Below are 27,849 nucleotides of genomic sequence, written 5' to 3'. Positions count from 1 at the left end.
CACTTTTCTCCTTTGGTACGGTTTTTGCTGGCTGATCTGCAACTACAACAGAGAGCTTGGTTGGCTTATGTGGTCCTTCATTAATTTTGTCGATGTATTCTGGATCTATAGCTTCCAGAAATATAGCCATCTTCACTTTCCATATGGGATATTCAGACGGTCTCAGCATGGGAACCCTGATAGTCTCATATCGACTATGGGTTTGAGTCTTTGGAATTTCTTCTGGTTTAGCGGGCTTGATTGGATTTTATGCTTCTTCAGACATGATTGTTTTGGATCTTTATTGTATGTGTGTTAACAGATAAGCTCTGATACCACTTGTTAGGTCACACAACACTGTAGAAGGGGGTTGAATACAGTGTAGAATACAATCAAATCAATTTAAAGCACAAGTAACTGAATACCGATGTATTCGATATAACAAACTCTGTTACAATGGAACTGTTCTCTCTCAGTGATGAACAAATATCACGAGAGCTGCTAGGTTACAATATATGATCTTCTCGATGATCGTAACTCTTATAGAGTAAACCTATGTCTGTGTTTATATAGATACACGCTTACAAGATAACTTCTAATTGATATGGAATATAATTCTGTCTCCTAAAATATATCAACCAGATATCTTATATAATTCTTCTAGTCCTTGAACTCTTTCCATGCATATCTTATTCCGTATTAGTTTCGATCTTCTTTCCTGTAAATCAATTTCCTTCCTTAACTGTTAGTCCTCCAGTACTTAAGTTCTGATATCCATCTTCTGATATTATCTTCTGATAATCTAAGTCCTGACTTCCAGTAAGTTCTGATTCCAGTAAGTACTGATATTTCTTGTTAGTTAAGATCTGAAAACTAAACATGAAACATATTAGACATGACATCTCAAATATATCCAACAAATATTGTTGTACATTACATTATCAAGTGACTCTATTAAGATCAGCTACAAGCCACTATCTAGGGAGACTTTTTCTTTCTCAGGCTCACTGTATTCTGAAGGATCTTTAGGAGCATAATGAGCTGGAATGACTATGTCTCCATTTGTAGATTTCTCAACTCTAACCATAGGTGTGAAGGGCCCATTCTTGAGAATCTGAATGTATAGTGGATTGGCCATCCTGACAAACAACAACATTTTCTTCTTCCATAGAGTATAATTAGTCTTATCAAAAGTAGGGATTTTGATGCTACTGATTTTCTGTGTATTCATTCTTTTAAGATCTTGAATCTGTTTACTTTCAGATTTTGCTCTTGTACCTCTTGTTAGGTAATGAATTACACACAGAGGGGGGTGAATGTGTTTTTGTATTTTTCTGCTTTTCTTGATTTGTTTATAGTGCTGAAAAAGTAAATTAAATCTTGTAGTGAAATGTGTTACTATTGAAATTAAACATGCAACAATAATAAACACAGATCTCTCAAAACTCACTTAATTTTATATTAAAATTAAGAATGTCTTGCTACAAAATTTCTAGGCTCTTTGTTAATAAAGAGCTTAGCTTCTTCCTTGAGAGAATACAAAATTTCTGATCTAAATTGTTACAACTAAACAAAGCAACAATGTTTACTTTATAGAATAGTAAACACTGGTTATTACACAGCATGCAACTGCATGTACTAAACCCTATTTTGGATAACCAAATCTTTCTATTTCTGGCTTAATATATCTTTGCTAATCTTGCACGCCTGTGACTTTACTTTGCCATTTAATGGCCTTTGATCTTATACTCTTTAAGATGCTTTTACAGACTTGTCAATCCAACTGATTAGATTGTTTGTTGCTTGAATAATCTTGGATATTGAACTGGTCTGCATTTTGTACTTAGAGTTTTACCTCGAGATCTCCAGCTTTGTATATAGAGAACTTGACATCTCGATAAGTATATTGGCTTATCGAGATCTCTAATCACTCTACTATTGTTTTGACCTATCGAAGTCTCTGAGTTCTCTATAAGAGAATTTGGCTTGTCGAGATCTCACATCTTCATGTCTTCACTTTGACTTATCGATAACTCTGAGTTCTCTAGTGATAAATAGACTTATCGATATTTCAGAGTTCTCTAGCGAAGAAATGACTTGTCGATATCTCCAATCTTCATGTCTTCAATTTAGCTTGTCGATATCTCTGATTTCTCTAGTAGCTTTCCTGACTTCTGGATAAGTCATTTTGGAGTTCTCGAATGACTTCTCTAAAATACTTAATCTGTGACTTGTAGAGAACTTGACTTAGAACATTTTTCCCAAAAGAGATTTATTCAACTCCAAGCTTCTTCACAATTCTTCTGAGGCATGATCTTCTTGATCTTCTTTCAGATAGAATTCTTAGGCTTGATACTATTTACAGAAAAAGACTTCAGTCTGCCCTTTAACATTTTTACAGACTTAAGTGTTACAATACACAATGCAAACATAGATTATCATGCAACTTACTTAGGGTTGTCAATTTGACTTAGACTTGTTATTGTACATGCATGTCTTGCACAACATTTACATATGCCTGTGTTTTTTACTTTAATATCACTATACCTATGATCAATGAGATGTGATCATCAGTCAACAAACACACTGGTCTTAATGCATTATTATTATCCCTTAATAATAATACTCGATTAGGGATCTTTAGGAATATTGATACTATTCGCATAATCTCATTTCTAAGTCACGTACTTATAGATATAGAATTACATATCATATTCCAAGGACATTTATTAATCTAACATTTATATCGCAGTAAATTAAGAATTAATAAATTATAAAAGGAATAATCGATAGACCATAAACATTAATAATCAAAATGTCTTAAACTAAAACATCATAGTGTTGTCTCTAGGGCAAAAACACTAACAAATGTCAACTTAAAGAGCAAGATTTTTGAGGTCACTGATCCGTATGACACATCTTATTTTACTCCAACACCATCTCAAGGACAGATGACAATGTGTTCAGTGTCGACCTCTTCTGAGGTGATTTTTCTTGAAGTTTAACCAGTATTTATAGTCTGTATATGTTGATAGTAATCTCATGCTTCATTTTTTGAACAGAATTCGATAGATCTATCAAGTTACTTAGAGACTCCAGGCTCCATTAAATCAGTTTCCAAAAAAATCAGAATGGTATGTTGTATCAAATCACTTATCACTGATACATAACATTACTTTACATATATTACAAGTTACAATTATAAATTGATATGAATTGATATGAATATATTAATTTGAAGTTATTTTTTGTATGTGATATGTTGTTTTGATCATTTTTCTAAGCTTTTTTAATTTCATAAAATTCGCAGGAGAAGTAATAGAGCAGTTTATAACAGAATTCTTTTTCTTGATGTTATTAGCGAGAGCTGGATTAGATTTTTGTTGAGCAATTCTGAATTTCGTTCTAAATAATGACCATGATCGGTTTGTGATCGTCATAATTCTACATTTGATTATTTTTTCTGTAATTTTTGCATTTTGGATAAGTTGTACGTACTATTATCCACTTTGTTTCAGTTTCCTGATTTCCTATAATAATTGCCTTTAATACTTAATATTATTATTGAGGATTGCTTAAGATACTTATCTACGTAATTGTAAGAACCCTGATTTTTGTAATATTTTAAAACTCCAGTGAATAGTAACTGGAATTAATTATGTAGTACGTATGGGATTCGTCACAAATATGAATAGTGGAATTTTGGAAATCTGAGATCATATTCTTGTTTATCGAGGAAAATAAGTGAATGTAAAAGCCGTCGGAATTCAAAGATTCGCGATTATACTACGTGTTTTCGTATCCGTAAGGAATGGCGGAGAACCGGGAATACTACGTGAAATAAATATTATATCAAGGTGTTTCTATGATCAAAAGAAAGGAATATAATTGGTTAAAGGATTATAAGCGATAAAAAGAATTCACTGCGAAACAAAATATTATACGATTAAACTATCGGAATGGAACGACAATCGCGTGTACGTTAAATAATCAAATGAGAAATTAATTCCATGCAAGTTGACCATGCAAAACCAAGTTAACTAGTAGTTAGGAGATGTAACTAGGGAATTAGAAGCTAACTAGAATAGTTAGTGGAATAGTAAGTGAATAGTGATTGGGAGACAAAGAAGGTACAAGGCCATACCTCCCCATCTCTACTCATCAAAAATTGTCAAACAAGCCAATTATTTGCTGATTATTATGCCCATATATACACACTATCAAACTCATTTTACACACTCCACCACTTTCACAAAAAATCAAGCAACCCCCCCCCCCAATTCCCTTGTTGCTCTCGGCCTGTTGTGCAGAAAAGGGAAGAGGACACTCTTCCTCACTTCACTTCTCCATCCTTCCCTTTATTATAAATTCTATAAAAATTCACAAGGCTTCCTTACATCCTAGTAAAGGTATGTCTATGATTTCATGGCCAAATTCTTAATGGTTTGTGAGAAACAAATTCTTGAAGTTTAAGAACTTCAGGGACTGTTTTGACTAACTTCGTTTCTTGGTTTTGTTTCTTAAGGATCTAGCCCTTCTAAGTGTTTTTCAATCAAACCAAGCCCTAATCACCTTAGTACTAACCCTCCTAGTGCTCAAGAAGGTATAACTTCCAACTCTTTAAAGTTTTAAGGGAGAGTTTAAGAGTTATTTATGATGTAGTGTCAAGATCCAAGAGTTTGTGTATGTGTAAGGTTATTTTACTCATATTCTTGCTAAGTACTTGAGTTTTTGAGCTGTGATGCTTGTATGTGATGATAGATAAATTATATAAGGTGTATGTGGGTGGATCTTGAGAAGTAAGAAGTGTTGTGTTGGTCATAAGTAGTGATTGTGTCAAGAACAAGTAGTAGAAATGGAATGTGGAGCCTATTGCACTTGGTCTTCCTTCTGCAGTATATTCGGCCATGTAAATTTTTGAAATTTACGAGTCACTGGCCATGAATGGGTAGATCTTGATTTGTAGTTTCTGTACATGTGTGGATCGTCACGAGGGGATTTACGGTTTAGAAGTTATGACCGGTTTAGTGTAGAGCGTTCATACGAAAAGCCAACTGCGCATAGGCCACTTGCTTGATAATTTTGAAAGGCTAAAAATGATTTCGAAAATTTGGAAAAATTATGATAATTAAATAATGCAGCAAGGAAGACTGTCCAAAAAAGAATTTTAAGAAAATATTAATTTTTCAATTTTATAAAAATGTTTTAGTAAAGCAAATTGATAATCGCGTACTAACTAAGATCGTTGGTTATTGATTTTAGATCGCCAACAAAAGCCACGAGACCATACCACTCCTAGCACTCGAGGCAAGTTTACGAAACCCTAACACATATTATCCATGCTATATATATTGTTGTGATATTGATGCCATGATTTACAATTCAAAAATATATGCTTGTCTGTGATATCAATACATTCCAATTATGTGATTATTTACGGAGACGAACTTCGTTTTATACGAGTATGAGAAATTGAAACGTAATTTTAATATAATACAAGATAGTGGGAGTCAGAGATATTTTTAAATCGATTTAATCCCGGAACGAGCCAGACACAGAAAATTTCGATTTCAATAAACAAAGTACTTTCGCGTAACATACATGTTAAGCGAACGATCGAGATTTGATTTATAACTAAAAGAGGTAATCGAATATTCACTCAAGGGATATCCTACTTGATTATTTATTTATAAGTAATACCTAAAGAGTTACTAAAATATCTAGAAAATACTTAAAGAGATATTGAAAAGTTTTTAAATCAATTCACTCTATCTAAAACGTATGTAACCATTCGAAGGATAATAATGAGATGTCGAATCCCGTCTTAAGCATTTAATTAAGATTTTTATCAATTCATTGAACCCTATTGAGAAACATTTTGTACTTAAGGTTTTATCAATTCGTTGGACCCTTCTTAAAAATATTATGAGACCGTAAATATTTAATATTACGTACCTCTAAAAAATCATTTAAAAATAGACATAGTTCCCAAGGATACTTTCTAAATTATTCAAAATTTCTCGGAAGAGATCAATCATCTGAAACTTATCAAAACCTTAGGGAACTTAATCTAGAAGCATGAAGGTTTTGCTTCCTCGCTCAATGAAAAACTAGTGAAAAATATATGTAAAACTCTACTGCGGTTAAGGGTCGAAAACGATTTTAAATTCAAAACTCCGACAACTCCCAATGATCAATTGCAATAAAAGTGACGGATAAATTACCTTATTTAAAGGTCAACTAAGAACGATCTATTCCTTCGATAAAGGATTTTATGTAAATGATATAATTGTTTTGGGACTGGAATGTGGCCTACCCGGCACACAGAGGTATCGAGTAGTGACCAAGCGCGGAGTGGCGCAGTATACAGTTATATGGTCTCTGTGACCATTGACTTTCGGACTTGCACGTTAATGGGAAACCATCGTGTAATGTCTTGATAAGCCCAAAGGTGGCTAGGTTTGTATTCCTTCTACTAGTAGAGAAAATTTCGTATTCGGCTGATCACCGGTACGTGGTTTATTCCAGTATAGTCCCTTCCTCCACTTTGGATAAATTATTATGAAACCTACAACAGAATGCCGATAAGGCTGAGTTTTAAATAAGGATGTTGATGTACATATATCACATCCATATGCGAATCTTGGTTCAAGCATCATATTGAGATAAAATGAGTACGAGTATAAGCTGATTAAGCTGATACATTTAAAGTTGAGTTTTTCACAAAATTGACAAGCATATAAACTTTTAGAAACCTTGGATATACAATGCCTAATGGTTGTTTTTCCCTAAATGATTATATTTAGATAATGGATATCTATATCTTGCTGAGCATTAGTGCTCACTCTTGCTTTTATAAATATCATATCACAACAGATTACCAGCATGGCCCGAACCAGGATGACTGCCCGCAAACGGGTAGGGGACGCCCGTGAGTACCGTAGACAGTTCGTCCGCCAGCCACCTCAGGTAGACGAATAGAGATAGTTTCCTTTTGAGTACTTGAACCAAGACTATTTGTGACCCGAGCCAGTCTCATGTAGAGTTGTTCTCGGCATTTACTCTTTTGAGATAATTTCCTTTGGTCTGTAATAACTTAAATACTTTAACATTAACTTAGTAATGTTTCTGAGCATATAACCTGTGTGTGTGTGAGTTTGGTTAAAAGGTCGAGTAATGATATGAAAATAGGATTAATTATTTATTAGACAATATTAAGTGATCGTAACAACCCAAATTCCCGACCTTAAATTTGGGGGTGTTACAGAAATGGTATCAGAGCCCTAGGTTATAAGTCTCAGAAACATTAGGTAAATCAACTGAATCAATGAACTAGAACTCATATAGAGTTCGTAGTCGGGCTACGAGGGTAGCACTGACATTAAGAACCCTTAGGGGTGATTTAAGTATCCAAGGATAGTAATGCGTGTGTTAAATGACTTGTAGGTACCCGATGTGTTAGACCCTGAGGCTGTAGAGGCGTACGAGAGAGAGCATGATGAGGCCCTTTTAGCTGAGATCGATGTAGCAGACCCTATCCCCACTGTGGGTTTAGAGGTATTCGAGTACCCGGAGATTGACCCTGAGGAGGACCCGGAGGAGGACCCCACTGAGCAAGACACTGAGATAGCCCCTCCTGAGGATATTCCATACGGCAACACGGAGGTTCCATCTCCAGAGATGATGAGGGTGGATGTGCATAAGAGGTCGATAGAGCATTTGTTAGATCGGATCTCACCAGCCCAGGCTCGAGTCGCTGAGCTCGAGAGCGAGACGGGAGTAGCAGATTTGATGGATAGGATGATAGCTCTGCAGGCCAGAGTCACTGCACTGACTGAAGAGTTAGAGGCGGGGCTAGGGGCAGCCACCCCAGTGAGGACACCCACCCCGTCCCCTGTACCAGTTAGTCCCACGCAGACTGAGGATGGATGTGCATAAGAGGTCGATAGAGCATTTGTTAGATCGGATCTCACCAGCCCAGGCTCGAGTCGCTGAGCTCGAGAGCGAGACGGGAGTAGCAGATTTGATGGATAGGATGATAGCTCTGCAGGCCAGAGTCACTGCACTGACTGAAGAGTTAGAGGCGGGGCTAGGGGCAGCCACCCCAGTGAGGACACCCACCCCGTCCCCTGTACCAGTTAGTCCCGCGCAGACTGAGTCTGATGATGGCATGGACCCTATTCTTGACGGTATGGCAGCGACTCCTGCAGATTCCCCACTTCCACCACCCCTACCAGTCATATCCCTAGCAGTTCACGACTGGGTGGTAGGTCGCTATGCTACTGATCTGACAGCGGCTGAGGCCCGTATTGCCGAGCTGAGGGACCAGCTTTCCATCGAGCGGCACATGAGGATAGAAGCCTGAGGCAGGCGAGGATACCCCAGCGCCCGACGCGTGTGCAGGACCATTCACCGCATAGAGCAGAGGACCATCGGTAGGATTCACCGCTTATCCCCACAGCGCGACTTGGTGAGTAGGCGCGAGGTTATCAGGGTTGTGGTCCGCGCTATAAGACGGATTCGTGATGTTGCTCATGGCTAGTGGACACCGTTAGTAGTTGGTTGTTTTCCTCAGCGGTGGTACTTAGGTGATAGTTGTTTTGGGTTGTTGTCTTTGATAGTATCATCAGCTAAGGATTATTGTATTAAGGCAGATTATACTTTTATTATTCAGTACGTTGTACCTAGACCCGGCGTATGGCCAAATTATGTATAATTATCATGTTATTTAGTTACGATTTTTAGATTGTGGCTTAATCTTCTTTCATACCTGCATAATTACATACTGTCATAACAAATCAGGAAGCATGAGAATTGGCAAGTGAAAACAACCTAAATAAGTTTATGTAACAGGAAAATGCCGCAAAGGAGAATAGTAACAAGAACTCGCCCGGCTGCATCTGGTGGCCAGGGTAGTAATAATGAGCAAGGGCATCGAGCACGGACCCCACCATTAAGAATTAACAAAGAATGAAATGAGTATGATGATGAGGACTATGAGGAGTCAGAGGCTAAAGATACTCAGGGGATGAAAATGCCAGTGAACCCTATGGAGCAGTTTATAGAACTTCTGAGGCAAAACCTGCAGCAGCAACGAACACCCCAGCAACCCCAGCAGGCTATGGCTAATGCATTTAAATCTTTCAAGTCGGTCAAGCCCCCAGAGTTTCACGGTGTTACTGACCCAGTTCTGGCCAGGGCTTGGCTAAAAGAGGTAGAAAATACCTTTGAGCGAATCGGCACTGAAGAAGTCCACAAGACTAATTTTGCCACTTATCTCTTAAAGGGTGAGGCTAACTATTGGTGGGAAGCCAAGAAAAATATGGAGCCCCAAGGGATTGTTACTTCGGAAAGATTCACTGAGTTGTTTTTAAAGAAGTATGTCCCGAAGTTTATGGAGGTTCAGATGCAGCGAAAGTTCCTAGAGCTGAAATAAGAAAATATGAGCGTAGCGGAATATGAAGCTAAGTTCACAGAATTGTCGAGGTTTGTGCCATAGCTGGTGGGCACCGAAGAGCAAAAGGCTGAGAGATTTCAACAGGGATCGAAGCAGTGGATTCAGAACAAGCTGGCAATTCTGGAGATAACTGACTATGCCACCCTAGTGCAGAAGGCCACGATAGCTGAAGCAGGGAGTGAAATGAGCCAGAAAATGAAGCAAACTAAGAAGTGAAAGTTTGATGGTCAAAGCCGGAGTGTGGGAGGGGGAAGCTTCCCTAGTAAGTTTGTCAGGGGGACGGCCTCCCAACCCAACCGCAGTACATGATTCGGGGGATCAGGGGGCGTGAGTGTGACCCGGAGCGGGAACCAGACGGGAATGTCTTATCATAGCCAACCACGACCTCCTCTGCCAAAATGCAAGAGCTGTGGTAAGAAGCATTCTGGGCAATGTATGCAGAAACCGGTGACATGCTTTAAATGTGGTAAGGTGGAGCACTACACCACAGCTTGTAACCAGGAAGCGGCTAAGTGTTTCCAGTGTGGAAAGACAGGACACATGAGGAAGGACTGCCCTGCGACGACCCCAGCTAGCTCAAGGGGTAGTGTAGCTGCATCTAACAGAGTGCCGACTGCCAGAACCTTTAATATGACTGTGAAAGATGCCGTGAGGAACACCAATGTTATAGCAGGTACGCTCCTCCTAAACTCCAATTCCGCCAATGTGCTATTTGATTCTGGAGCTACTAAGTCTTTCGTGTCTAAGGAATTTGCTGAAAAATTGAACTTAAAAGTGGAACCTTTGAAAGAATCTTTGCAAGTGGAAATAGCTAATCAAGAGATTATCCCTGTAAATCAAGTTTATGCTAACTGCAACCTAGAATTAGGTGGAGTGAGATACACGGTAGATTTGATTCCATTTCAACCAGGGGAGTTTGATGTGATATTAGGAATGGATTGGCTATCTAGAAACCATGCCCAGATTGATTGTGAGGGGAAGAAAGTAAAATTGAAAACACCTAGTGGTAAGAGTGTAATAATTAAGGGGCAACGGTAAACCAAGAAATTTCTAACTATGGTGCAGACCAAGAGACTTTTAAGGCAAAGATGTGAGGCCTACTTGGCTCACGTGGTGGATACCAAACGAGAAACCCCTGAGATCCACACCATACCTGTACTTAACGAGTTTGAGGATGTATTTCCCAAGGATCTTCCCGGACTACCTCCGGATCGGGAGATAGAATTTGCCATTGATTTAGCTCCCGGCACGGCACCAGTATCAAAGGCCCCGTATCATTTGGCCCCCGTCGAGATGAAAGAGTTGCCTGATCAACTGCAAGATCTATTGGATAAAGGAATGATTAGACCAAACGTGTCCCCGTGGGGTGCACCCGTATTATTTGTGAAGAAGAAGGACGGCAGCATGAGACTGTGCATCGATTATCGAGAGCTGAACAAGCTGACCATTAAGAACAAGTACCCATTGCCAAGAATAGATGACCTCTTTGACCAACTAAAGGACGCAACGTGTTTTTCCAAGTTTGACCTTAGGACAGGTTATCATCAACTTAAGATCAAACCGGAAGATATACCTAAGACTGCATTTCGCACTAGGTACGGACATTATGAGTTCCTAGTTATGTCATTTGGTTTGACTAACGCGCCCGCGGCTTTCATGGATCTGATGAACAGAGTCTTTAAGAAGTATCTGGATGAATGTATGATAGTCTTCATCGATGATATTCTAATTTACTCTAGATCGGAGGAGGAACATGCGGAACACCTCAGGATAGTATTGGAAATCTTACCGAAAGAAAAATTGTATGCCAAATTCTCAAAGTGTGAATTTTGGTTGAAAGAAGTTCAGTTCTTGGGTCATTTGATTAGTAAGGAAGGAATTCTCGTAGACCCCGCAAAGATAGAAGCTGTCGCTAATTGGGAACAACCAATCATGCCCACCGAGGTCAGAAGCTTTATTGGACTGGCCGGGTATTATCGAAGGTTTGTAAAGGATTTCGCCAAGATAGCAGGCCCGTTGACTAGACTTACTCGGAAAACAGAAAAGTTTGTTTGGAGGGAGAAATGTGAGGAGAGTTTCCAAGAATTGAAGAAAAGGTTGGTATCGGCCCCAATGCTGGCCCTACCAGACGATAAAGGAAACTTTGTGATTTATAGTGATGCATCCCATAAGGGTTTGGGATGTGTGCTGATGCAGCACGGTAAGGTGATTGCCTATGCATCCAGGCAATTAAAGGAATATGAAGTGAGGTACCCCACCCATGACTTAGAATTAGCCGCCATAGTGTTTGCCCTTAAGATGTGGAGACATTACCTATACGGAGAAAAGTGTGAGATTTATACTGACCACAAGAGTCTTAAATATATCTTCACCCAGAAGGAGATGAACATGAGGCAGAGAAGGTGGTTAGAATTGATTAAGGACTACGACTGCGAAATTCTGTATCACCCGGGGAAGGCCAATGTGGTGGTCGATGCCCTTAGTCATAAGGAAAGATTGAAAAAGATCGCCACGTCAGAGGATTTGATCAGAGAATTTGACAAGTTAGAGATTGAGGTCAAGGTCGCTGAGCCAGGGACCGAAGGTTTATTTGAGATGGTTATGCAACCGGAGCTACTGGAAAAGATTAGGCGATGCCAAGAAATAGTGTTGAGGGAGAACAAGGAACTGGTAAGCGGAGAGGAGGCCAAGTGTGACCCAGACAAGAAAGGAATTAGGAGGCATGCCTACAGGATATATGTCTCTAACGTCCAAGAATTAAAGGATGAAATTTTACGGGAAGGACACAGTTCTAGATATACGGTCCACCCAGGAAGCACTAAAATGTACCAAGATTTGAAGGAGTACTACTGGTGGCCTAACATGAAGAAGGATGTAGCGGAGTGGGTCAGTAAGTGTATGACGTGTCAGAGAGTAAAGGCAGAACACCAGCGACCAAGCGGACTCTTGCAATCCTTAGAAATTCCGATGTGGAAATGGGAGCAGATAGCTATGGATTTTGTGGTAGGATTACCCCGAACTAAGACTAACCATGATGCAATATGGGTAATTGTAGACCGACTAACCAAGTCAGCGCACTTTCTCCCAATCAAGGAAACCTACACAGTAGATAGATTAGCGGAGCTATATATTAAATAAATTGTGGTAAGGCATGGAGTGCCAGTAGCTATCGTATCTGACCGAGATCCTCGATTCAACTCCAGATTTTGGAGGAGCTTTCAGGAATGCCTAGGAACCAAACTAAACATGAGCACCGCTTACCATCCGCAAACAGATGGACAAAGTGAGCGAACCATCCAGACATTGGAGGACATGTTGAGAATGTGTGTAATTGATTTTAAGGGTTCTTGGGATGAACACCTGTCTTTGATAGAGTTTGCCTACAACAACAGTTATCATGCGAGTATCGGAATGCCCCCATACGAGGCGTTGTATGGACGAAGGTGCCGTTCGCCCTTGTATTGGGATGAAGTTGGGGAGAGAAAGTTACTGGGTCCCGATTTGGTGCAAAGGACAAGGGACATAGTTCAATTAGTCAGAGGATGCATAGCAGCAGCCCAAAACCGACAGCGTAAATACGCCGATCTGGCACGGAAGGACAGAGAGTATGAAGTGGGTGACCAGGTATTTCTGAAAGTGTCACCATGGAAAGGATTGATGAGATTTGGGAAGAAGGGGAAGCTGAGCCCCCGTTATATTGGACCTTTCGAGATTCTAAGACGGATAGGACCTGTGGCATACGAGTTAGCTTTACCTCCAAATCTTCAGCAGGTCCATAATTTTTTTCATGTATCAATGTTGAGGAAGTATAATGCGGATGCCAAACATATAGTGGAACATGAGCAAGTAGACCTTCAACCAGATTTGTCCTATATTGAGCAGCCAGTCGAAATCATTGACCGAAAAGAGAAAGTACTCCAGAACAAGAGTGTCAATCTAGTCAGAGTCTTATGGAGGCATCACAACGTCGAGGAGTCGACTTGGGAATTAGAGAGTCACATGCAAGAAAATTACCCCCATCTATTTGTGGATTGATTCCGGGACGGAATCCTTTTAAGGGGGGGAGACTATAAGAACCCTGATTTTGGTAATATTTTAAAACTTCAGTAAATAGTAACTGGAATTAATTATGTAGTATGTATGGGATTCGTCACAAATATGAATAGTGGAATTTTGGAAATCCGAGATCATATTCTTGTTTATCGAGGAAAATAAGTGAATGTAAAAGCCGTCGGAATTCGAAGATTCGCGATTATACTACGTGTTTTTGTATCCGTAAGGAATGGAGGAGAACCGGGAATACTGCGTGAAATAAATATTATATCAAGGAGTTTCTATGATCAAGAGAAAGAAATAGAATTGGTTAAAGGATTATAAGCGATAAAAAGAATTCACTGCGAAACAAAATATTATACGATTAAACTATCGGAATGGAACGACAATCGCGTGTACGTTAAATAATAAAATGAGAAATTAATTCCATGAAAGTTGGCCATGCAAAACCAAGTTAACTAGTAGTTAGGAGATGTAACTAGGGAATTAGAAGCTAACTACAATAGTTAGTGGAATAGTAAGTGAATAGTGATTGGGAGACAAAGAAGGTACAAGGCCATACCTCCCCATCTCTACTCATCAAAAATTGTCAAACAAGCCAATTCTTTGCTGATTATTATGCCCATATATACACACTATCAAACTCATTTTACACACTCCACCACTTTAACAAAAAATCAAGCAAACCCCCCCCCCATTCCCTTGTTGCTCTCGGCCTGTTGTGCAGAAAAGGGAAGAGGACTCTCTTCCTCACTTCACTTCTCCATCCTTCCCTTTATTATAAATTCTATAAAAATTCACAAAGCTTCCTTACATCCTATTAAAGGTATTTATATGATTTAATGGTCAAATTCTTAATGGTTTGTGAGAAACAAATTCTTGAAGTTTAAGAACTTTAGGGACTGTTTTGACTAACTTGGTTTCTTGGTTTTGTTTCTTAAGGATCCAGCCCTTCTAAGTGTTTTTCAAGCAAATCAAGCCCTAATCACCTTAGTACTAACCCTCCTAGTACTCAAGAAGGTATAACTTCCAACTCTTTAAAGTTTTAAGGGTGAGTTTAAGAGTTATTTATGATGTAGTGTCAAGATCCAAGAGTTTGTGTATGTGTAAGGTTGTTTTACTCATATTCTTGCTAAGTACTTGAGTTTTTGAGTTGTGATGCTTGTATGTGATGATATATAAAGTATATAAGGTGTATGTGGGTGGATCTTGAAATTTAAGAAGTGTTGTGTTGGTCATAAGTAATGATTGTGTCAAGAACAAGTAGTAGAAATGGAATGTGGAGCCTATTGCACTTGGTCTGCATTCTGCAGTGTATTCGGCCATGTAAATGTTTGAAATTTGTGATTCACTGGCCATTAATGGGTAGATATTGATTTTTAGTTTCTGTACATGTGTGGATCGTCGCGAGGGGATTTACGGTTTAGAAGTTATGACCATTTTAGTGTAGAGCGTTCATACGAAAAGCCAACTGCGCATAGGCCACTTGCTTGATAATTTTGAAAGGCTAAAAATGATTTCAAAAATTTGGAAAAATCATGATAATTAAATAATGCAGCAAGGAAGACAGACTGTCCAAAAAAGAATTTTAAGAAAATATTAATTTTTCGATTTTATAAAAATGTTTTAGTAAAGCAAATTGATAATCGCGTACTAACTAAGATCGTTGGTTATTGATTTTAGATCGCCAACAAAAGCCCCGAGACCATACCACTCCTAGCACTCGAGGCAAGTTTATGAAACTCTAACACAAATTATCCATGCTATATATACTGTTGTGATATTGATGCCATGATTTACAATTCGAAAATATATGCTTGTCTGTGATATCAATACATTCCAATTATGCGATTATTTACGGAGACGAACTTCGTTTTATACGAGTATGAGAAATTAAAACGTAATTTTAATATAATACAAGATAGTGAGAGTCGGAGATATTTTCAAATCGATTTAATCCCGGAACGAGCCGGATGCGGAAAATTTCGATTTCAATAAACAAAGTACTTTCGCGTAACATACATATTAAGCGAACGATCGAGATTTGATTTATAACTAAAAGAGGTAATCGAATATTCACTCAAGGGATATCCTACTTGATTATATATTTATAAGTAATACCTAAAGAGTTACTAAAATATCTGGAAAATACTTAAAGAGATATTGAAAAGTTTTTAAATCAATTCATTCTATCTAAAACGTATATAACAATTCGAAGGATAATTATGAGATGTCGAATCCCGTCTTAAGCATTTAATTAAGATTTTTATCAATTCATTGAACCTTATTGAGAAACATTTTGTAATTAAGGTTTTATCAATTCGTTGGACCCTTCTTAAAAATATTATGAGACCGTAAATATTTAATATTACGTACCTCTAAAAAATCATTTAAAAATAGACATAATTCCCAAGGATACTTTCTAAATTATTCAAAATTTCTCGGAAGAGATCAATCATCTGAAACTTATCAAAACCTTAGGGAACTTAATCTAGAAGCATGAAGGTTTTGCTTCCTCGCTCAATGAAAAACAAGTGAAAAATATATGTAAAACTCTACTACGGTTAAGGGTCGAAATCGATTTTAAATTCAAAACTCCGACAACTCCCAATGATCAATTGCAATAAAAGTGACGGATAAATTACCTTATTTAAAGGTCAACTAAGAACGATCTATTCCTTCGATAAAGGATTTTATGTAAATGATATAATTGTTTTGGGACTGGAATGTGGCCTACCCGGCACGGAGAGGTATCGGGTAGTGACCAAGCGCGGAGTGGCGCAGTATACAGTTATATGGTCTCTGTGACCATTGACTTTCGGACTTGCACGGAAATGGGCAACCATCGTGTAATGTCTTGATAAGCCCAAAGGTGGCTAGGTTTGTATTCCTTCTACTAGTAGAGAAAATTTCGTATTCGGCTGATCACCGGACGTGGTTTATTCCAGTATAGTCCCTTCCTCCACTTTGGATAAATTGTTGTGAAACCTACAACAGAAGGCCGATAAGGCTGAGTTTTAAATAAGGATGTTGATGTACATATATCACATCCATATGCGAATCTTGGTTCAAGCATCATATTGATATTTTAAGATAAAATGAGTACGAGTATACTCCGATTAAGCTGATACATTTAAAGTTAAGTTTTCCATAAAATTGACAAGCATATAAACTTTTAGAAACCTTGGATATACAATGCCTAATGGTTGTTTTTCCCTAAATGATTATAGTTAGATAATGGATATCTATATTGCTGAGCATTAGTGCTCACTCTTGCTTTTATAAATATCATATCACAACAGATTACCAGCATGGCCCGAACCAGGATGACTGCCCGCAAATAGGTAGGGGACGCCCGTGAGTACCGTAGACTGTTCGTTAGCCAGCCACCTCAGGTAGACGAATAGAGATAGTTTCCTTTTGAGTACTTGAACCAAGACTATTTGTGACCCGATCCAGTCTCATGTAGAGCTGTTCTCGGCGTTCACTCTTTTGAGATAATTTCCTTTGGTCTATAATAACTTAAATACTTTAACATTAACATAGTAATGTTTCTGAGCATATAACCTGTGTGTGTGTGTGAGTTTGGTTAAAAGGTCGAGTAATGATGTGAAAAGAGGATTAATTATTTATTAGACAATATTAAGTGATCGTAACGACCCGAATTCCCGACCTTGAATTTGGGGGTGTTACAGTAATCCAGTACTTAGATTACTGTTTTTACTTTTCTTTAATTGTACAAATTGTACAAGGTATTAAACTTAAGATATAAAATATTGATTGCAAATTTATAATTTCTAAGTGTTCAATCAACCTTATAAATGATGTCATTGCAACAATAGAGCTTCTCCAAATTTCAAGCAATATAATCCATAATATTAATACATCATCACAAAATGAAATTTTTTAAAATTAGATTAGATCCAATATCCTCCTTCATTTAGATAGAAAACCAAATTTCAAGAAATATAATCCATAATATTAATACATCATCTTTCAGAAAGAAATATATTGATCAAATTGATCTAATATGAAATTTAGTATAGAACAAACTAACTATTTGATAACTAGATCGGATATTAAGTCTTCTTGCTGAAAAGTAAAAACCAGTTATCATCTATTTCTAGCTCATTATCCGTCGAAAATTGGTTCCATCCAGCAGAGAATCGAAGTAATCCAGTAGAAAACACTACCTTAACATTCCGGGTTAAAAACCCCATCCTCAGAGTTACAATTTCACCAGTTTTCCATCTCCTACCATTTGGCTGTATAGCTGCTGGGATATACTAAAAAAATATTTTTTAATTATATCAATTATCCACAACACGAGTAAAATTTATATTGTATTTGTGAAATTAGTCTAGGTAAATTGAAGGAGTAATGTAACAATACCGCTCCATGACATATTTTGTTCACATTTGAAGCTGTCATCGTTACGGTGAACTGTATTGCCATTAGTTCATCATTTTCCTGATCAATTATATTATCTTCTACAATATCATCAGCTACACCTTCAATATCCATATCCAAGTTTTCTTCTCCTTGCCGAATTCCTGCTTCAGGAACTTCTGCAACATGATCAGCCTCATCTTAATATTCATATGAACAATATCTTCTACTTCCCCAATTCCACCTTGAAATTCTTCATTAATATCTACAGATAAGTAAGAAAATGTATTAATATTATTATTTTCATCACCAGCTTTTTCATTATTAGCGTGTGACTGCATTGCTTCATTAACTACTATCATTTTTTGAAAAATATTATCTGAATAATAATTGGGATCCTAATCATTAGACAAATAAAATGGTATGTAGTATTTAAAGCGGTACCATTTCTTGATGAACAGCTGACCATAATTTTCTCATTTTTTGAACTATCAAAAATGACAGTGTCAAACTTCCCAGATCCTCTGTAGGTAAGCAACATAAAATCATTCCTCTCGAACATTTTGTCATTTACTAGCTCCAGAAGATTAAAAATCTTCCCAGTGAATTCAGAGTACTGAAAATTGTATATCTTTCCATTTTTTGAGATCAATTGTACTTTGACAGGAATCAACTTTCCAAAAGAGTTGTGAAATTTTTCTGATATGGCCTGTCACAAGCATCATAAGTATCGATAAGTTAAAAAATTACTATTATTAGAGAAAGAGATACAGATCATATTCTGGGAAAAAAGTATTGTTAAATTAAAAGATTACTATTACTCCAGAGTCTCTTGCATCGCCAATACTGAATACCATGAATTGACCTTAAATTTTGGGGCAGTTTTTTTTTTCTAATCAATTGAACAGTTACCACAATATGGAAATATTTAAGGTCAATTCTCCGAAATTTAGTATTCTATACGATTATTTTAGTTAGAAAAATAAAACAGTCTTATTTTTGTTACTACTAAGATATAATAATATGTTATTAAATGATATACTTTCAAATATATTTTTAAAAATTGAAAAAATATGAAACGCACTTAATGCGGGTAAAAAATTTCTAATTTGTTACGGAACGTGTGTTTGATATATTATTTAGAGACTCATTTGTTACGCAAGGTGTGTTGATATATTATTTAAAAACTCTCATTTCTAAACTTTCGTGACGAAGTAATAAAGTGTTTTGTAATCTTAAAATATTTACAATGAGAAATGTTCAATTACTTGTCATTTCTTCGGGAACTCTTTAGGTTGCAAGTAGAATTTTGCTTGGAAACAACCGATTAATTAATCATTTTGTCGGTTCCTACTAATTAGGTACCTTTACTAAGTGTCTGTCCGGAAATTTTAAAATAAATATTTACTACTTAAAATAAATAAGTAATTATAAGTGATAAATAGAATAATATTTATAAATTAAATAAGTGTTTAAATTATTATTACTTATAAGTCAGAATTTTTTTCTTAAATCAACTAAAATAAATAATTATTAAATATAATTATCTTAATTCTTGAATTTGAAGTTAGATAAATATTAAATATATATATATATATTAAAACTGACGTTAATAAATCAACGAAATATTAATATAAGTTGAGGAAAAATAAGTCGTTCATAATATTCAACTTATCAATTTATAAATTATAAGTTCAATTTATAAACTGAATCGACAAATACTCGTAAATAAATTATTACTGATCATAAACGAGCTGATAGAGGCCCTAGGTAGGCATCAGGGGTTGTGATGTACCCCTTGTGCGAAAATGAGGTGGCAATCTATTTTAACAAAATAAGAGCAAAAAGAAAAAACAACTCCATGGTACCAGCTTATTAGCTAAACTTATACAATTCTTCATCTGTGTTTTCCAAATTTGCTAGTGTATTTTTTGAGATTATGAAAATTTTCGATGTATAATTTCCAGATACTTCGTATTGTATAAATTTTGACTACAATTCATTTTGCTAATTTTCTTGGGATTATGAAAATTTTCAATGTATACTGAGAGTATTCTTTTAACTAATAATTATGTAAATTATTTTGACTGATTTTATTAAAATTCTTATACAAATTATCAAGTTTTAAACATAATAAAAATAAAATCCTGGCATTTTTTAATATTTAAAGGGATCACATATAAGTTGCCTACCACTATAACTTAAGAATAGTAGGACGCATGAAGTAAAAAAAAATTGCAATCATAGTTGATACTAGAGGTGGCAATTCGTTCGTTTCGTGTAATTTCGTGTCGTGTACTTTCGTATTTCGTGTCATGAATGTCTAATCCAAATTCGAACCGTGATGAATTCGTTTCGTTTCGTTTCGTGTTCGTGTACGTTTCGTGTCGTGTTTCATTTAATTTAAAATTAATAATAAAAATAATGATAAATAAAATATATATTTAAACATTAAAATTTTACTAGTCGAGTCTTAAGTTAACAAGTCATAAATACTCAAGTGCAGTTGAGTCTTATAAAATTTAAATTTGAATCTATTTTCTGTAAATATTATATGTAAAATATTATTGTAAAATATATGTATTCATATAATTTTGATAAATTTATTTAAATATTTATTTATTTCGTATACTTTCGTTTCGTGTCGTGTACCCGTAAACCCAAAACCGACACTAAATTCATTGGTAAATTCATTTGTGTACTTTTATGTTTGTGTACCGAAAATATCAAACCAAATCCATTATTTCTATGTCATTTTCGTATCGTGTTATTGTTGTAACAAATTGCCGGCTCTAGTTGATACTTTAATAGGTAAAGTTGGGTAGTGGGTACATATAGCCACCATATATGGACCCAGCCATCGAATATTTTGAGATCAAGTAAACACAAGTCAAGGCAACAACTTGTTCTTCGAAAGATAGCAACTTGTTCCTGGAAAAACCAATCCACTCACTATACCTTAATTATATACTCTTTGCTCCAACGACCTTCTTCCTATCTCAAAAACAACATTATGGAGGGAACACAAGAAGAAATGAAATCTCTTGGTGTGTTTGGTATCTACAAAGAAGGCCACAAAGTCATGGCTCCATATCGAAAAATCTTCATTCAAATTGCTCTGGCTTTTATGCTCCCGGTTGCATTCATTTATCTAGCTGAAATGGAGGTTTCTGAGATCCTGTTTCCAAGACAACGATATAATTTTTATGGTGGTCGATACTCAAACACACTAAAAGACTGGACCGTCTACACTCTTTTCAAGCTTGCATACTACACTTCCCTTCTTATTTTTTCCCTCCTCTCTACCTCCTCTGTGGTTTACTCTATAGCTTGCATCTACGCAAATCGCACCATTTCCTTCACCAAAGTCATTGCCGTTGTGCCAAAAGTTTGGAAGCGTCTCATGCTCACATTCATTGTCACTTATGCATTCACCTTCATTTACCTTGTAGTCGTCATTGTCACCATGTATCTTTGCTTAGCTAATTATAGTGGAGGCACTACTACTGCTGTCCTTGTCTACGGCCTCTTAATTTTGTACATCATTGGGATTGTGTATCTGACTATTGTCTGGCAGCTGGCTAGTATTATCACTGTATTGGAAGATTTTAGCGGAATTAAGGCCATGAAGAAAAGTAGGAACTTGATCAAAGGTAAGTTTTGGGTGACTTTGGCTATATTTGTAGAGTTAAATATTCCTGTTGGAGCGATACAGTTTGTGTTCTATGTGTTTGTTATCTATGGAAATTTTTGGGCAATATGGAAGAGGGTTCTGGTTGGAATCTCGTGTCTTGTTCTACTTGTGCCAATATTTCTCTATCAGTTGGTTCTTCAAACCATCATCTACTTTGTTTGCAAGTCGTATCATAATGAAACTATCGATAAGCCTGCCATGTCCAACCATCTTGGAGCGTATGAGCGTCTGTCTGACCCAGATGAGGTGCAGATGGAACAAGTTTAACTGATTGTTTTCTGCAAGCCTGTTGTTGTTAATTATTGTCTTTGCTTAGTGTGGACTCCTTAAGAAAGAATAGGGTTTGTTATTCTCTGTCAAGTGTCGACTCATGTCTCATACAAGTGCCTACGTACCCTATTTATAGGAATCAAGCCTCACGTAGTTCTTGGGGAACAAGTCACGTAGGCTAGGGTTAGGACTCTTCAGCCCGTGTAGCCAAGCCCACGATAAAGTCAGGCCTTCAGCCAATTAGTCACGTAAATCTCGATCGGCTCCACACGCTTCCTACAATCTCGCGGCATCTCCGCAATCCTTCCCGTGATTGTAGGAACAACCCGTGTCGATCCCGAAATCTACGAGCAACTCAGTCATCTATGAGTCACTTCCCATGTTGTACACAAAGTCTTTCGATGCGGCCCGGCCTGGTCACCTCGGCCCGCACCGCCTTCAAACAATAAATATAATCTTACCTCTGTTTCTATAAGATGTGGGCTCATGAGCTCAGCCCGCGTATGGACAGCTAAGCCCACCTCGCATGAAGGCACCTGAGCCCACCTCGCGTGGGCACAACCGAGCTCGGCTCGCATATGAGAGCCCAAATGACAAATATGAGCTCACCTTACATGTGTGAGCCCAGCTCGCATGTCCTCACTTGAGCCCAGCTCGCATGTTTGAGCCCAGCTCTCATATCATGAGCCCAGCTCGCATGTAAACTCAGCTCGCATGTTACGAGCCCAACCCGCATGTGAACCCAGCTCGCATGTTGCGAGCCCAGCCCGCATGTGCTGGCCCAAGTCATATAAATCCATGGTTCTAGCCCACACACAAGAGTCCAGCTATTTAATGCACCCACAGGGACCTGTTTAGGGCCCATGGCCGAAAGCGGGCATAACAATGACTTTTTAAAATAACAATTTTGGAAAGACGACTTTTCTTGTTAGACGGAGATGGCCCAAACAAGTAGAAGTAACAAATACACTAGTGGGTACATCACTTACGTGGCAACATGTATATGGACCCGGCCTTTAATTAATAATAGTTTTACACCCACCCAGCTAAGTTTACAAGTCAACGAATGTCCAATAACACCTCTTTCGTTGAACAAACGGTTCAAATATACAAACAAAAACACACACAAAAAGAAGCACATTCTTTGGATCACCAAAAAGAAAATGGAAAGAGCTCAAGAAGAAATGAAATATGCTGGAGTGTTTGGTATCTACAGAAAAGGCCACCAAGTCATGGCTGCACATAGAAACATCTTTAATCAAATAACTCTAGCTTTCATCCTCCCTCTATGCTTCATCTATCTAGCTGAAATGCTGATTTCCGAAATTCTATTCTCAAAACAACCATCCTACATATTTGGTCAAAACACATACAAACATACTCATCATTTGCCTGTCTACATTATTTTCAACCTTGCTTACTATACTTTCCTTGTCATTTTTTCCCTCCTCTCTACATCTGCTGTGGTTTACTCTGTAGCTTGCATCTACTCAAATCGCACCATTTCCTTTAACAAAGTCATGGGCGTTGTGCTCAGAGTTTGGAAGCGCCTCATGATCACTTTTTTTGTCATTTATGTATTCACCTTCTCTTACGTTGTTATCGCAGTTCTTACTCTGAATCTTTGTTTAGCTATTGGTGGAACCGCTTCTTTAGTCCTTTTCTTCATTTTCTTGTTTATGTACATTATTGGGTTTGTTTATCTTACTATTGTGTGGCAGCTGGCTGCTGTTGTCACCGTTTTAGAAGATTTTAGGGGAGTCAAGGCAATGAATAAAAGTAGGAAGCTAATCAAAGGAAAGTTTTGGGTGGCTTTGACCATATTTATCGGGTTAAGTATCCTAGTTGCGGTGATACAGTTTATGTTCTATGTTTTTGTTGTGTATGCAGATAGTTGGGCAATATGGAAGAGGGTTCTGGTTGGAATCTCGTGTCTTGTTCTACTTGTGCCAATATTTCTCTATCAGTTGGTTCTTCAAACCATCATCTACTTTGTTTGCAAGTCGTATCATAATGAAACTATCGATAAGCCTGCCATGTCCAACCATCTTGGAGCGTATGAGCGTTTGTATGGTCCAAGCGAGCTGCAAATGGAACAAGTTTAATTGATTGTAATCTGCAACTGCAAGGCTGTTAATAGCATTAATATTGTTTTTACCAAGTCTTGGATCAGTTTTTTGGTCTTATTTTCCTTAATAGCGGTTGTTAAACTCCAGCATGATCTTATAACTAGTGTAAATTGTCTGAAAATCAGTATAAACATTATAATTTATCATTTTCAGTAATTTGATGCGACCAAGAACTTTTGATTTACAATTTTAATCCCGTATAAAAGCTTCAGCGGTATAATTTCCCCGATTTCAATGGATTATGAGGGTAGGCATAATGGTACAAGGAAGTATGGCTTTCCTAAATTGTCAGAAATCAACAATGGTGGAAGAATTACAGTGCATTCCCGATACAACATTGCCATCCTTTCAAACTTTAATAGCGCAATGTCTGTGTTGCTAAATTCGCATGAGTTAATTATGACTGTCTTGTTTGTTGAAATTCATTTAAGTAGCAGAAGCAACATGAATCGTGAAGCCTATTTTATGACTTGAAACAATTTGTTCTCTCTGTAGTTCAAGTTAGCCCAACTTTAATTTGGTCCACCATATACAATATATTTCACTTTAAAGGGCTCAAGCGGGTTTTTTCTTCTTGACTTCATTACTTTATTGAACAATCATTGTCTGAATTTTTTTTATTTTTTAGTACTTCATTTCATTGTTCAAAGTTTGGACCCAATTTTATACTCTCTATATCCCCATTCAAGTGGCTTAGACCTTTCAATGGTTAAAATTTTTAAAATTGACCCAAAATTACATACATCATATTATGGAAATATTTTACAAAATATATTTAATTTAATTTGAATTCTACCTATTAGAATTTCAAAAATAAAAAAAGGAAGAATTAAAAAAAAATTGAGTATAGTTAATTAAATTTAACTGTTAAAAAGTGAAGGGAGTATAAATTTAGTTGTTTTTAATGACAGGAGGAGGAATTAAGTGAAATGAATTATTGAATTTGGCTTGACTTATATTGATTTCAGTTGCTAGACAGGGTCTCGGGTCTGGGCCGGGGCCTGGGAAATTAAAATGGCAACAGAGGCCACGTAATTCACGATGATTATGTATGTGAACGTGTATATAAATAGACAAAGAATCTATTATATCTTAATGGGAGATCCAAAAATTTGTAATAAGAATGATATTTTTGTAAATTTTTTAATTTATATTTTTGAAATTTGACCAGTGGGTCGACCCATTTTCATAAATCAACTAATTTTTATACAAATATGCAAATATTCATGGAGTATCCATATCTTAAATGATATTTATAATTATTAAAAAAAAATTACTTTTCAATACATATTATTAAAATTGATTTATTTTTATACTCAATCCATTACAGATCCACAAATCATGTCTTGAGTAATTCAAATTCAACAATCATTACTATTTTCCTTGATAATCATTATCTTCTTTTTATTCATGAATATCAACATTTGTATACATCATCAATACTACAATTAAAATATTTTCATCATTATAACAAATCAATTTCAAATCAATCATAGATCCACTTTTCATGTAAAAGAAAATTTTATAAATTTGAAATTATATCTTTTTCATTTTTGTACGGGCAGTCATCTTGAATCATTTCTCTTCTTCATCTTGAATCATTCTTCTTCTTCATTCTTCATAAAATATTGAACTAAAAAAATTCATATTTGTAACAATTTTTTCTTTTTTATTATCTGTTTCCTCTGTTCATGAACTATTTACCTCTGTAAATCCACAATATCTTCTTTATTATCTCAATAAATATGTAGATACATGTTTATGTTTATATTTGTGTGCGATTTGGTTGTTTATTCACGTATTTGATTTGTTTTTCATATGAATACTTAAAATTTTGAATTGTATTTTTGCATATTATTGTCGATGGTTGTTTGCTTTTGTTCAACCAGTAACCACTTTATTCTTTTAAAGACTACTCCCTCCATCCCTTTTTAGTTGTCCCATTTGACATTGACCCAGTCAAATTGACTAAAGTTTGACCGAAGTTTATTAATATTTTATAATTGAACAAAATAAAAAAAAATTACATCACCGGAAAGTAGATTTAATCTAAGTTAATATATAATTTTTAGTTTTCTAAGTAATATAAGAGTAATGTTTAATTGTCGGTCGAAAATTGGTCAATTTGACTTCTATGAAAGGAAATGTGACAACTAAAAAGGGACGGAGGGAGTAATAAGTATACATATGTTTAAACATTCATTTTAGATTTACTATGGTATTGTATTTTGATACATCTTAATTTTGTTAATATTTTTTCGTTATTTTTTTGAAACATCTACACAATCGGGTGATCTTTTTAGTCTTATCATGATTCAATTTTTTTTTGTCTATTTGGTTAGAACTTATGTTTTTTCACTCCAACTGTTTGATGTTAGTTCTGAACAACTTTATTTGGATTTTGATGTTATTGTTTTGCAGGATGGTATTAAAATGGGAGGTGAGAAAGTGGAATAAGATATATCGGCTCTATTTGATGAGTTAATATGTACTTCAAGTTATTTGTGGAGAGAGCGCACATGAGAATTGTCAAGGCTTTCATTATATTGTTATGACGAAAACATGAAAAACTTTATAAATGGTAATCCATGAAGTATGATATTGAGATGTGAAGTTCACTTTATCACATGATTTTAGTTCACATACTAATATACAATAAAAAAGAGGTATCATTGATTTTTAATCCTACAGATTATATCTTCTTCATGCTTTTTTAACATTTATGCAGTTGGATGGACTGCTTTATTATGAGGAAGGATTTGCAAATTGATAAAACCCGGTGGTCGGATTTTCCATCTCCAAGGAAAAACACCCTTATTTCCTATCAGAAAAATTCCTAATTCTCCTTTTGGGGCTTCGACTCTCACATAAAGTTCTTGTTTTGACAATTCAAAAGTAGGAGAAGGTTTTTTTACTGATAAATCGATAGTCAAAATCATTCCATTCGGGATCCCATACTTTATCAAAGCGCCGGATTTCTAAATTCTCATAGGGCCCCCCCGGAATTCCTTCTAAAGCCTGTTGAATAATTTTTATCGATTCTGTCATTTCACTGATTCGTACTAAATAACGAGCTAATGAATCCCCTTCTTTTTGCCATTGAACTCCCCAATCAAATTCATCGTAAGACTCATAATGATCAACCTTTCGAAGATCCCATTGTATGCCGGAAGCTCGTAGCATTGGTCCCGATAAACCCCAATTTATTGCCTCCTCTCCGCCAATAATGCCTACTCCTTCAACTCGCTCTAAAAAAATAGGATTACGTGTAATAAGCCTTTGATATTCAGTAACTCTTGTTAAAAAATAATCACAAAAATCCAAACATTTATCTACCCAGCCATGAGGTAAATCAGCAGCGACTCCTCCAATACGAAAATAATTATGCATCATTCGCATACCGGTAGCAGCTTCGAATAGGTCATATATCAATTCTCTTTCTCGAAAAATATAGAAGAAGGGGGTCTGTGCGCCAATATCTGCCATAAAAGGGCCAAGCCATAACAAATGTGACGCTATACGACTTAACTCTAACATAATGACTCTGATATAGCTGGCTCTTTTAGGCACTTGAATATTTCCTAACTGCTCTGGTGCATTTACAGTTATTGCTTCAGTGAACATAGTAGCTAAATAATCCCAACGTGTTACATAAGGTAAATATTGTATAATGGTTCGGTTTTCTGCAATTTTTTCCATTCCTCTATGTAAATACCCCAATATCGGTTCACAGTCAATAACATCTTCACCGTCTAGAGTAACAATGAGTCGAAGAACACCGTGCATTGATGGGTGTTGAGGGCCCATATTGACTATCATAAGGTCATTTCGTGTAGCTGGTGCAGTCATAGGTTTTTTCCTGATTCATTCTTCCATGA

The 27,849-nt window shown here is 36.4% G+C and overlaps 1 protein-coding gene across 2 annotated transcripts; it reads left to right on the top strand.

Annotated features, from left to right (window-relative positions):
- The first annotated feature begins 20,765 nt into the window (after positions 1-20,765).
- Positions 20,766-24,123, top strand: LOC141720360 (uncharacterized). Of its 2 annotated transcripts, none has more exons than XM_074522720.1 (2): positions 20,766-21,531; positions 23,733-24,123. In XM_074522720.1, exons 1-2 carry the CDS (start codon positions 20,892-20,894, stop codon positions 23,945-23,947), a joined length of 855 nt encoding a protein of 284 aa, XP_074378821.1. In that variant the 5' UTR covers positions 20,766-20,891; the 3' UTR covers positions 23,948-24,123. The 2 variants fall into 2 exon arrangements, with proteins under 2 accessions (XP_074378821.1, XP_074378820.1); XM_074522719.1 differs by having other exon boundaries at positions 20,766-21,818.
- Positions 24,124-27,849: the final 3,726 nt, after the last annotated feature.

This window comes from Apium graveolens, chromosome 4 (assembly GCF_009905375.1).
Source record: "Apium graveolens cultivar Ventura chromosome 4, ASM990537v1, whole genome shotgun sequence".
Lineage (NCBI taxonomy): Eukaryota > Viridiplantae > Streptophyta > Magnoliopsida > Apiales > Apiaceae > Apium > Apium graveolens.
The sequence above is the reverse complement of the archived record's forward strand: the minus strand, read 5'-3'. Positions and strand labels throughout refer to the sequence as shown.

Bases quoted from the DNA above. Each gene is read 5' to 3' on its own strand.
- LOC141720360 (XM_074522719.1), top strand. From the start codon at position 20,892: ATGGAGGGAACACAAGAAGAAATGAAATCTCTTGGTGTGTTTGGTATC. The intron at 21,819-23,732 runs GTGCAGATGGAA...TTGTGTATGCAG, and splicing joins GTCTGTCTGACCCAGATGAG to ATAGTTGGGCAATATGGAAG.